Below are 12,382 nucleotides of genomic sequence, written 5' to 3' on the forward strand. Positions count from 1 at the left end.
CTGCTTGTCATGTACAGTAATTTTCAGGCACAAAATTTTTGAACCCCCTGAACTGTCCTGTTCTCCACCCTCTATGCCAAGAAGGACTAAGTTCCATCATCTCTTTTGTGTGTGCCAGAAGAATCTTAACTGGTCTGGCTTACGTTTCCGGAGGGGGATAAACAGCCTCTGTAAGATAAAAAGCATCTCCCACTACTCACTCGCAATTTCTGTACGCTTGCTAAGATCGTTGCCAGGTTCCCTGGGATGAGACATGAGGAGGATGCACAGAACTGCCAGGGGTGTCCACTAAAGAGCCCAGCACCGTAGGCAGCTCTAATCCTGCACCTGTGATGTGTTATTCACCAGTTAAGAAATGCAGGCCAGACGGTGGTTGCCTAATACAGCTCAGCTGTTTTTCTCAGTACTCCCTTTGATTATGAGCTGGCAAGAGAGATTATTCTGGTCAGGCACTGAGCTATGTTCAAGATACATGGCATATGACAGTGGAAAGGTGAAAGAGAAAAGAAACCCTAGAATCAAAAAAATAAATAAAAAGAAAAGAAAAAAATCATTGACCACAGTGTATTATGTAACATTTCCAGATGGTTGAAAGCTGCCTCTGATTATACGCCAGGCAGAAAAACATACAACATTCAAGTATCTAGAAATCTATTTCTGACATTATCCTTTTGACATTTAGAATGGTACATCAACATGCAACTCTTGGGTTTATTTTAAAATAAGCATAACTTCACAAATTGATCAACTACACAAACATTTAAAAATCTTTTTTTAAAGAGGTTTACCTATTCTAGACGTCTAATTCCTTTTGCTGGCAAAACTGAAACCAAATAATTACCATTAATTTTATCTTTTTATTAAGCCCACCATATCACTGGACTTGACTCAGAATTTTTTATATAAAATTTATATTTGAAACACAACTATCTTATTCATCATGGGTGGCTTAAGACACCATAAAATATTTATTTTAGCCAGTATTAAACTGTTGGCAAGTCCAAATCGATTTAAGAAATATTTATCATACACTAAAGCTATCTACAAAGCACTCTGATTTCATAGAGGTGAAGAAGAAATGGCCACTAACTCATAAACCTTAAAATCTAATCCATGAGAGTGAATAAAAGTTATTTTTTCTGTTATTGTTGTTCTTTTGTCATAAAAGGGCTGCTGACCATTCACTCATACCAAAATTTTCACTATTTTTCCATTTACACTCTATTATATAAACACAAAACCATCTGTCCCCTAGGCCAGTGTCCATGCCATTTTAAATAATCTAAAAACTTACCCCAAAACCAGACACCCTTTCCTAGTAGCAGATGGTTAAACATTCATTTATATATACAAAAAGACTTGAAATGAAGAAAATATATCAATTTAAAATTTTACATATAAAGTATATACTAAAATGTTTAACAATATTTTTTGTTTTCATTAATTAGACATTAATTACCCACTAACAAAAGCAGTATATAAAAATACTCATTAGAATCTGACAAGTCTTAGAGCTTTCCTTTATATTTGGACAGCAGTGTTAAAGATAATACTGCATTTAAAGTTCCAGATAACACTGTGAGGCTAACTGGAGAAGGACCAAGGTTTGTGGTAGTATGCCACAAAACATTGTATTAATATTTTCCTAACTATTCCCATACTCTGGTCTGTGCATCTGAACTAAAGAAAACTGAATTGGGCTCTGGGTACTTATATGACTAGCAAAAAATATATATAGACTACTGATGTTTAAGTAAAAAAAAATTTTTTTTCTGAAATTATACTTAATTGACCATTAAAATAGTATTGAGATTCTGAACCACCATCAGCTTTGTTTGATTTTTTGAAATAAGGTTGTCAAAGGCAAAAGTCTTATTGATGTTTGAGCAGAAACACCAAGGAAAGATCTGAACTGAGACTATGTTATTATAATGATTTTGTTATCTTAAATCTGGGTATGACATACATTGGAACGTTCTGGCCTGATGTTTCTCAAGCTTTCCCTCTTTCAATAAACAAATGGCTTCAGTTTTCAAAACATTCTTCAAAAGCAATCTTACTTTTTAAATTTTGTAATTGTATAAAGCCTAGCAGACTAAGTGGCTCAGGTTTTGAAAAGTCTGATCTTACCTTCAAATTTTCCTTCTTTGTAGTTCTTCATCCAACTTGTCACTCCTCAATGATGCCAAAAATTACTTGCCCATACATCATATTCTAAAGTAAAAATGTTTTCTTTCTCCTTTTTAAAATAATTATCAATGCGGTATCTCGAGATAACCAAACCCTCCAAAAAACCCCTGAATCTAAGATGCTACAAGTAACTCTCACAAATATGGTTATTCTCAGCCACATCAACAAAAGGCAGACATATCTCTGTGTATAATGTTTTTCTTTTCACTCTGAATATTTTGATAAATTGGTATATGATTTTAAATTTCAGTATCAGAGTAATAAAAAATATATATTTAATCATGTTCTAAATTACCAGAGTACTCCCAACAATAAGTAATAATATTAATATAGGAGAAAAGGACAGTAGCTATTTTAAATGACCACTTCAGTTAGAAGGTTTCCCACTTTGACAATACTTAAGATCAAGCAAAATATTTTACCAAAATTAAAGAATTTGTTCTTCAGTTATTAAGAAGTCTTTTTCTAAGTTCACCTAATGAAGGTCCTGTTCTCTACCTAAAAACTCAGATATTCAGTGTGGGAGGCAAGAACTCTCATTTTTTAATGAATCAGAGGTTGGCAAAACTTTGTCAGCTTTAACTGTAACAACCATCAAGCCTGCTGATTCTCAGTAGGAGTGAAGTCTCATTGACTTTTGTTTTGTTTTTTCCTTAAAGAAAGAGCATGACGTTCTTTCAGAATGAATAGACTTCACTGTGATAAATGATGGTTATTTATTTTCAAAAATGAAGGTTACTTACTTTCTTCTCATCTTTCTTTGCAGACCAAAAACTATTTGTTTTCATCACTGAAACCACAGTAACTATTTGGTGGTAACATGAAAATTTCCTAGTGGCTCTCCTTCTCTACCATCATATCAAACAGCCTGGCCAGGAAAGGATCAAAATTGTGCTAATTATTAATTAGAGAGATAATCTGGAATAAAACAAATCCCTCTAGTAGTTACATCCCCCCAATTTTTCATCCCAGTCCTCAGAATACAGGACTTTGTGATTGCTTTTGTGCAGTTGAAATCATGGTAAAGGAAATATTTCTCTTCCCATTTCATACCAATAAGGGGGGGCGGGGGAAGGCTGTTCAATAGGCCCCATCCCAAATAAGTCCTCCACCCCCAAGTATTCAGGGCTTTCTCCTCTGTAGAGTTCAGTGTCTCCTCACCAGCAAGAAAGTATAAGCAGAGAGATCATTAGTTATGACATGTAGACGCTAGGAGATAATGTTGACTCACTTCAGGAACTACTAAACTATAAACAGTGTGCTGAAAGCCATTTATCTGCATTTTAGGATAAACAGCAGAAGCTATTCAATTAAATAGATTGCAAAGAATAAGCTGCTGATGCCAAACCAAGTGAAGCTTAATTGTGAAAAGAAAAATCTGCAGATTTAATAAAAATCAATCTAGGATATCAGAGCATTCAAAATCATTAAGCACTTTATTTTATAATATAATATATAAAACACAGACCATATATTTTAAAAGACCAACTGATTCAGTTACCAAAATTATTGCAGAGTAATTCAAGTTCAAAGAAAATTTATTGATACTTGATATTTTCTTTTAAGTGACAGCATTTATGATAATACTGACGTTGAGCAAATATATGTTATCAAGGAAAGCTTTACCTGTCACTATGTAAAAGTTAAAGTTGAACTGGGTCAGTTTTCTTATCAGCACTATTCCTATTCACAAACAGTTTGTTTTGATAGAAAATTCCTAAATGACTCCTTCCAAGAAAAAGAAATACAACTGAGTGCAACTGTTCATTCATCTACATTTATAATATTATGTAAATGTGTATGTATATACATATTTCCATCTCTAGCATGTTAAAATGCTGCAAGAAAAATATTAATCTATCATGTAACTCAGAGGTTTTATTCCATACTTGATTAGAAGTCTATGAGATAAACATGGCACTTTCTGCAAGTACCACACACAAGTGAAATATACTACATTTAGAACTTATTCTTCCAACTTGTCAGAAAACTAATCAAAATCTGTTCTTTTTCACACTTCCAGATGTCAGAAGTTTTTCAAAACAATTTTGAGGTCAGAAAAGAGAACACACAGGTGTGTGTTATGTCAACTACTGAAAGCAACTGAAGGTTCGCCTGGAATCTGATCACTCGACTGACACATTCTTGCGGGCATTACCAACACTCCCTGAAAGAACATTACACTAATGCTGACTAATTTTAAACAACATCCCAAATCTCATTAGACCTATTCCTTAGCAGTATTGTTCAAAAGCATCTCTGCTAGTAATACCACATTTATTGCCACCTCTTAGCAAACCTTTAATGTTTTCTTCAATATCACCTCTTCTGTTCTACTTCACTGACAATTCAGCAGGCTGAACAACAATAAAATATTTGATATCAATAAACATTAAGTTTTTGTCACATCATGAAAACTACAACAACCCACAAAAAACCAAACGTTAGGATATCAGTAACAAATGCTTAAGGAAAACTGGTTCACATTAATAGCCACCTGGTCTTGAGGAGACCAAGCCTAAGATAGAAAGATAGAAACAGTATTTTAATTCTGAAACTACCAGTGCCTGTGTAAAAAAAGAAAAACAACAAACTGTAGTTAGCCATTCAAAACCTATATTAAACTCAAACAGTAACGTAAGTGTGACATGTTCTTAATCTTTTTTAGTGACTAGAAGGAAATTCTTACCATTAAATGAATCAAGATCAGAAAAATTCTGCCTACGATTAAAGACTTAATAGTCATGGATTTCTGAGTTTATTAATGATTGGGAGGTAAACATATCAATCTAGACTTTAAAAAATCATATCAATCATATAAACATTCATTCCAAAGATTTACTATTTTATATAACCTTTCCTTTTCTCTCACACACATATACACTCAGTCCATCATCCAGGGTCTGAGTCAGACCAAGAGCTGATGCTCAGAGCAGATGCACGGGGCACTCTCCACTTCTGCAGCGTAATCGGTAGTGGCTGATCAATGTGCTTTTAAGTTGCATATCTACACACGCCAAGTTTCTCAGCTTTACTTTTCTGCTTGGTAGCAGCAAACCCTGAAGTCTTTACCACTAATATTCTACAATGCATGGGGAAAACAAAGGCAGGGGCCCTCCACTCGAGTGTATGTGCAGAATAGTCCTGTCTAAAAAAAATGTGAGACTCTTTCCTACCTTCCATTCTCATTTATCTCCCAACCCGCAGTGGCTTCTCAAAAACTCCACTGTTCTTGAAGATCCAGATGTCTCCTTTCTTCCCTCCCATTCCCACTGAGGAGACAGGAAACACCAGGTGTGAAATGTCTCTGTTTGCCCCCTCCACTCAACACACACATCCTAACTGGGAGCTTTCATCCTTACTTTTCCTCTCAGGGGAGCCACTCTGCCATTTGTCTGCTGGGTCTCACACACCCAGATGCACAGCTGAGGCCAGTTTCTCACAGAGGATGGTTTGCCTTCATCCGCTCCTTCCTGGGTTATGAACAAAGAACAGTTTTCCCAGGCTAGATCAGCCCAGCTGGAAAAGGATTTTAGGACAAAGAGAAAATGAGTATATTGGGAAGAAAGTGCAAAGGAGCCCTGAAAGGAAAACCTGAGATGCTGATGCTTGTGCCATTATGCCAAAATGTAGTAACTTATAGACAAAACAGGTAACCAAGCACCAACTCATCTTACAATAGCCCAAGTCACACGTATAACAGGATAACTAGATTCCAAACAGGTGAAGGAATTGTGATTTCTAGCCTGAGGTTTGCTATCAACTTGGAAATCTCCAGAATGTCCAGAAAGTTTTGTTTGGAAAACCAGCACAGTGATGATTGACCAAATAAGGCATAGACAGTAAACACAGGTTCTCAGGATATGTTTGTGGAAGGAATACCAGTGAATGAATTAGATCACAAGAAAAGACTCAGCCAAACATACCTGTCTAGATTAGAAACTCAATGTGAAGGCAATGACCCTGAGTCAACAGCATAACACAACAGTGCCACAGGGCGACTGCTTTTCCCATGACCGCATTCCCTGGATGGGTAACAAAGAGAGTGACAGTGGGTGTTTCTAAAGAAAAGAATCTGCGCAGAAAGAAGCAGTTCCTCTGGTTGCTCTGGTGACCCAAATATTCCAAAATACTACATGTTCTATCACTAACTACTTCCAGCTTTCCCCTAACTCAATAAACATTTTGGAAAAAGGGCATCTCACCTCCCACTGCCGAACATCCTAACTAGTCATGGACAGGAGGAATAAAAATCAACCCAAGCCCATCTGGCAACAAGTACAGAAAATCATTCATAACAAGTACGCGTACTTTATGTAATAAATATGGCGGTATATATGGATGCCCCTGACTTCACCTATCTACTTTCAGGCAGATTTTTAAAGGCTGACGTCTATCTTTACATATTTAGGGAATATTACATGCATACTAAATTATGTATGCTTGTGGGTTTGCATTAATGAGTTTACTGAAAAAGGAGTTTGAATAAATGTGAAAGGAGATTGCGTTATTACTAGAGAAAGGGGAAAGGTGACAGGACAAACAGCCCAAACTGAACGGCAGTAGGGAATTTCTAAAATTAAACCAACACATAGAATAGCCTGGAAATAACTTTCACTTCCCTTGAGCTGATTATTTATACAAGCTATGTTTAAATAAAGGCTGGATTTTACTCTGATAGAGTATATTAAGTTCATGTTTTCAATTCTATGAAGTAATAGTAAAAAGGGAGCAAATTATGAAGAAAGAAAGAAAGAACAACCCTAATCAAGTGGCAGCACCAAGCCTTAATGCCAGTGTCCATAAGGTATCAATGGGTTGTGGGTGAGGAGGAGGAAAAGCATTAGGGTGTGTAGCAGAGAACTACGCCTTCCTCTCTAGAAATTACCAAACGAGTGTCAGCCAGGAGTCTTATCAGCCTATTCTGCGGAGATGGGTTGTCTGGCGCTGACTGGCATATACATTCTCCTGTTCCAAACATGGCCGGGTCCTTCTGTCTTTTTTACTAGTGTTAAGTCTCCCCAAGCATCCCCTTCAAAAATTACATCCGCTAAATTTCCAACAAATACTGAGTTCTCAAGGTTTAAAAAAAATCAAAATAATGAACAAAATAAAAGCAGATCAGCCAGTAGACACAGAAGGTTATGGTTATTTACCATATCCTTTCTGTCTTCTTTTTTCCTTTATGTGCTTTTGTTTTCATCGGCATCTGTGTGGGATGGTAAGAATAGTTGTTGCCAAAGATAATTGAGTTATTTTAGTCCAGCCAAGCAAAGAATGGGAGGTAAGAAAGGATGATAAAAATTATGTTAAAAATACTTTCAGGTTCAAAGCAATTCAGGGGTCACAATGATATATTTGTGTGCCCTGAATGTCCTTATCAGTAAAAGGAGATGGTAGGAAAGTGTGTTCTCTAACCTCCCTCCTACTTCAGATGTAGTATGGTTCCACATAACTTTCACATTGCTGATACACATTCTTTTTTGCATCTATAGCCTAAAAAGAGGGTATTGAATACTATCTTAATAAAATATAAGAATCCCAGTACTGCCTTGTATTAGCTATGTGACCTTAGGTCAGTTCTTAATTTTTAAAAAAATCTCAAACACTTCATAGTTACAGGACTTCCACTTCAAGGAGTCTCAAAAGGATTAAGTATTTAATTTTAAAAAGCCTTTATCTATCCCCAATTATGTGTTGATAAATCTCATATAATGTAATCCTCAAAATGTTCATTTTATAAATGAAGGGACTAGGGCTTGGAGAGGTTATTTTTCTGAAGACAAACTAGTGAGCAGCAGACAAAGGTGGGAGGTAAACTCTTGGCTCTGTGACTCTGAAAAGCAATGACTCCTCTAGACAGTGGTTCACAAATGTTTTGCTCTCAAGATTCTTTCCCCTAATTAAAAATTATTAAGAACATTATATTTTTATTTATGGATAAATAAACTTTTATCCATAACTTTATTATGGATAATAGCTACCATTTACTAAATTAGGAATTAAAACAGAACAGTTTTTAAATATGTATGTGTGCATGCTAAGTCGCTCCAGTCATGTCCAACTCTGTGCAACCCTATGGACTGCAGCCTGCCAGGCTCCTCTGTCCATGGGATTCTCCAGGCAAGAATGCCAGAGTGGGTTGCCATGCCCTTCTCCAGGGAATCTTCCCAACCCAGGGACTGAACCTGTGTCTTTTATGTCTCCTGCATCACCAGGTGAGTTCTTTATCACTAGTGGCACCCGGGAACCCATTTTAACATGCTTTCATAAAAACGAAAAATGTAGTACTGTTTTACATTTTTGCAAATCTCTTTAATGTCGAACTTAAGAAACTGGGTATCTGCTTCTGAATTATATCCTTTGCAATATATTGTGTCCGACATATACAAAGAATGTATGGCCACAGATATGTAGTTGGAAAAAGACCTACATTTTAGTAGACTTTTTTCATAATAGTGGTTATTTTGGAGTACTACACAAACACTGGACTAGTAGACATCTCTTCAAAGTTAGATTCGAGTCGAGTGTGAAATCCTATCAATGAAATTTTCATAATCTGATAAATTAAAATCTGTCATACACTTTGAATAGATTTTTATACACACATGAAGATGAAACAATGCGCACTAGTTGTCCAGAGGAAAAAAATCTTGGTTCACTCAGTTATGCAGATCAATCCTGCAAGCTTCCAGATCCTGAATTTTGTTTGAAAGCTTGAATTTGATCATTAGCAATAAATACTGTCAGTTGTTTTCCCTGAAGTGAGAGGCTCACTCTGTTCATTTTTGAGAATACATCTGCAAATACCCATGCCTGAAGAACAACAGTTTGTCTGTCAGTCATTCTTTATAGTAAAAATTGCCTTTCATGAAAAAAGTCATTGAGTAACCATCATCTTCAGTAGGCTGAAGAATTTCTTTATGTATTCTCTACATTTTGTCACACAGAATATTAAAAAGAAATACACTCAGAGGCTGGAGTTTAATAAACATCATAATTTTAACAGCTTCATTCAGTATATTATCTAATCAAGGTATTATTAAATAACAATAAAGCTTTTTGCCTGGTGTTGGGTGGTGGGTGTTTGGTTAGCTGGTTTGGTGTTTGGTCAATTGGTGTGCCTGATGGTTTGATTTTACTGTGAATACATGGCAGTGAGGAACAGTTTGATGCCCTGTCTGCATTTGCACTAAGGTTCTGTCAACAGGTCTAACCACTATTTCTCTTTTGTATCATCAGTGAAAATGTTAATAATAAATCTTATTACTATCTTTATGAATCATTTTTTGAGAACTGCCATACTAGATGACAAACTATTGGTCACTAGATATATAAAATGTATGTATATATTAAGATAAGCTAAGAAATTTTAACAATAATGGAAGAGAAGGGAATGAGCATAAGAGATAATTTTAAGAAGGAAAAATGAGTAAAAAAAAATGTATATATATATATATATTATTGAACCCTTTGAGATCTAAGGAGAGATTTTCAGTTGGAAACACTAGATAGCTCACAAAAATATTATGTGTGCCAGATATGAAAGCGATTATTAATATAAATTTAGAGATCAATGAAAACATAAATGACACGGAGCACTGAAAATTAAGCTGTCACCACTTAGATGCTGCCAGTTATGAAATACTGATACACACTAGAGAAAAACAAAAGGTGATTCATTAATATGAAAGTAAAATCAACAGGTAAACAAAGTTCACATTCTCAGAAAAGCAATTGAGAAGAAGAATTTGTTAAATGTGGCACTAATTAGTTCTGGTTGATATTTGCTTGCTTTGCTTTTTGGTTGTAAGCTATCATAGTCAGGATTTTCCGTTTCTTCTGCATGGTTCTGTGTTTTTTTCATATTGAATACTCAGAGGTTGACCACGATGAGACAAGCTTTTCTCTAACTTTAACTATGTGCATGTCTTGATCTGAACATAGTTTAAGTCTCTTGATCTCCAAAGAGCCATTTTTACTTCATGCTGCAGGAAACAGCCAATTCTGAATTAAGAAAAGTTAGATTTTTTAAATTAATTTTTTTATTGAAGGATAATTGCTTTACAGAATTTTGTTGTTTTCTGTCAAACCACAACATGAATCTGCCATAGGTATATGTATATCCCCTCCCTTTTGAACTTCCCTCCCATCTCCCTCCGCATCCCACCCCTCCAGGTTGATACAGAACCCTGTTTTGAGTTTCCTGAGCCATACAGCAAATTCCCCTTGGCTATCTATTTTACATATGGTAATGTAAGTTTCCTTGTTACTCTTTCTATACATCTCACCCTCTCCTCCCCTATCCCCATGTTCATAAGTCTATTTCTCTATGTCTGTTTCTCCACTGCTGCCCTGCAAATAAATTCTTTAGTACCATTTTCTAGATTCCATATATAAGCATTAGAATATGATATTTATCTTTCTCTTTCTGACTCACTTCACTCTGTATAATAGGCTCTAGGTTCATCCATCTCATTAGAACTGACTCAAATGAGTTCCTTTTTATGACTGAGTATATTCCATTGTATATATGTACCACAACTTCTTTATCCATTCATCTGTCGATGGAAATCTAGGTTGTTTCCACGTTCTAGCTATTGTAAGAAAGAAAGAAAAGAAAGTAAAGTAGCTCAGTCATGTCCGACTCTTTGTGACCCCATGGACTATAGCCCGCCAGGCTCCTCCATCCATGGAATTTTCTAGGCAAGACTACTGGAGTGGGTTGCCATTTCCTTCTCCAGGGGATCTTCCTGACCCAGGGATCGAATCCTGGTCTCCCATATTGCGGGCACACGCTTTACCATCTGAGCCACCAAGGAATGACAAGCTATTGTCAATAGTGTTGCAAGGAACAATGGTATACATGTGTCTTTTTCAATTTTGGTTTCCTCAGGGTATATGCCTAGGAGTGGGATTGCTGGGTCATATGGTGGTTTTATTCCTAGTTTTTTTAAGGAAACTCCATACTGTTTTCCACAGTGGCTGTATCAATTTACTTTCCCACCAACAGTGCAAGAGTGTTCCCTTTTCTCCACACCCTCTCCAGCATTTATTGTTTGTAGGAAAAGTTAGATTTTATATCACTGAAGGGTCTTATACAAGGGATACACTTAGCAAATCTTCTTTCCCACCTAAACATATTGTATGGAGAAATTCAGTATTTCTATTATGAGGTCTTAAATGTGCTATTACTAACACTCAAATGAAATATGTATTTTGTGTATAAACTTTAACAGAGAAAGAGTTATATCTCTTTGGTTTAACCATGACAACCTCACCATCTAGAATAGTGCCTGGCACTGGCAGGCATGTATAACTTGTTCCTCTCTTGTGGAACAACTTCCCTATTATGAAGGTTTCAAGGATTATCTAATGTGAGGGAAGCTACAATGTTAACTCATCTTATACCTATGATTATGTTATTTTAGAGAGGGGAGTGTGTGTATGTTCCATTGTGATTGCTGCTCGGTAAAATTTCCACTTTTAAAAATTGAAAACATAAATAGCATATTTAAAAGCCGAGACATTACTTTGTCAACAAAGGTCCATCTAGTCAAGGCTATGGTTTTTACTGTGGTGATGTATGGATGTGAGAGTTGGACTGGGAAGAAGGCTGAGCGCCGAAGAATTGATGCTTTTGAACTGTGGTGTTGGAGAAGACTCTTAAGAGTCCCTTGGACTGCAAGGAGATCCAACCAATCCATTCTGAAGGAGATCAGTCCTGGGATTTCTTTGGAGGGAATGATGCTGAAACTGAAACTTCAGTCTTTGGCCACCTCATGCGAACAGTTCACTCATTGGAAAAGACTCTGATGCTGGGAGGGATTGGGGGCAGAAGGAGAAGGGGACGACAGAGGATGAGATGGCTGGATGGCATCACTGACTGGATGGATATGAGTCTGAGTGAACTCCAGGAGTTGGTGATAGACAGGGAGGCCTGGCGTGCTGCGATTCATGGGGTCGCACAGAGTCGGACACGACTGAGTGACTGAACTGAATGTGAAAATGCAGCTAAATTTTTCTGATACTTCCTCTGTCCCCTCTACATATACTTTTCAAGCTCAAGAAAGACTTTGACCCCACTTTAACGGAGCAAATTCAAGTAAATTACTTTTTAGGTTACTAAGGACTGAAAGATGGGGATAGGAGTGTGAAAGGAAGGTTCTGAACATTGACTGTGATGTCAGTG

The 12,382-nt window shown here is 36.4% G+C and overlaps 1 protein-coding gene across 6 annotated transcripts in view; it reads right to left on the reverse strand.

Moving 5' to 3' along the window:
- Positions 1-12,382, reverse strand: part of BMPR1B (bone morphogenetic protein receptor type 1B) — a 229,985-nt gene that overhangs the window by 64,620 nt on the left and 152,983 nt on the right. Inside the window, exon 1 of one of the 6 annotated variants that reach the window (XM_040237823.1) lies at positions 201-611. The exons of 4 other annotated variants lie outside the window; for them this stretch is intronic. In XM_040237823.1, the coding sequence (XP_040093757.1) occupies positions 201-255 (55 nt within the window). In that variant the 5' untranslated portion in view covers positions 256-611. Of the gene's footprint in view, positions 1-200; positions 612-12,382 lie in introns of those variants that run through there. One more of the 6 variants, XM_040237827.1, reaches the window with a different exon arrangement.

The sequence above is a fragment of the Oryx dammah genome, unplaced genomic scaffold (assembly GCF_014754425.2).
Source record: "Oryx dammah isolate SB20612 unplaced genomic scaffold, SCBI_Odam_1.1 HiC_scaffold_3, whole genome shotgun sequence".
NCBI lineage: Eukaryota > Metazoa > Chordata > Mammalia > Artiodactyla > Bovidae > Oryx > Oryx dammah.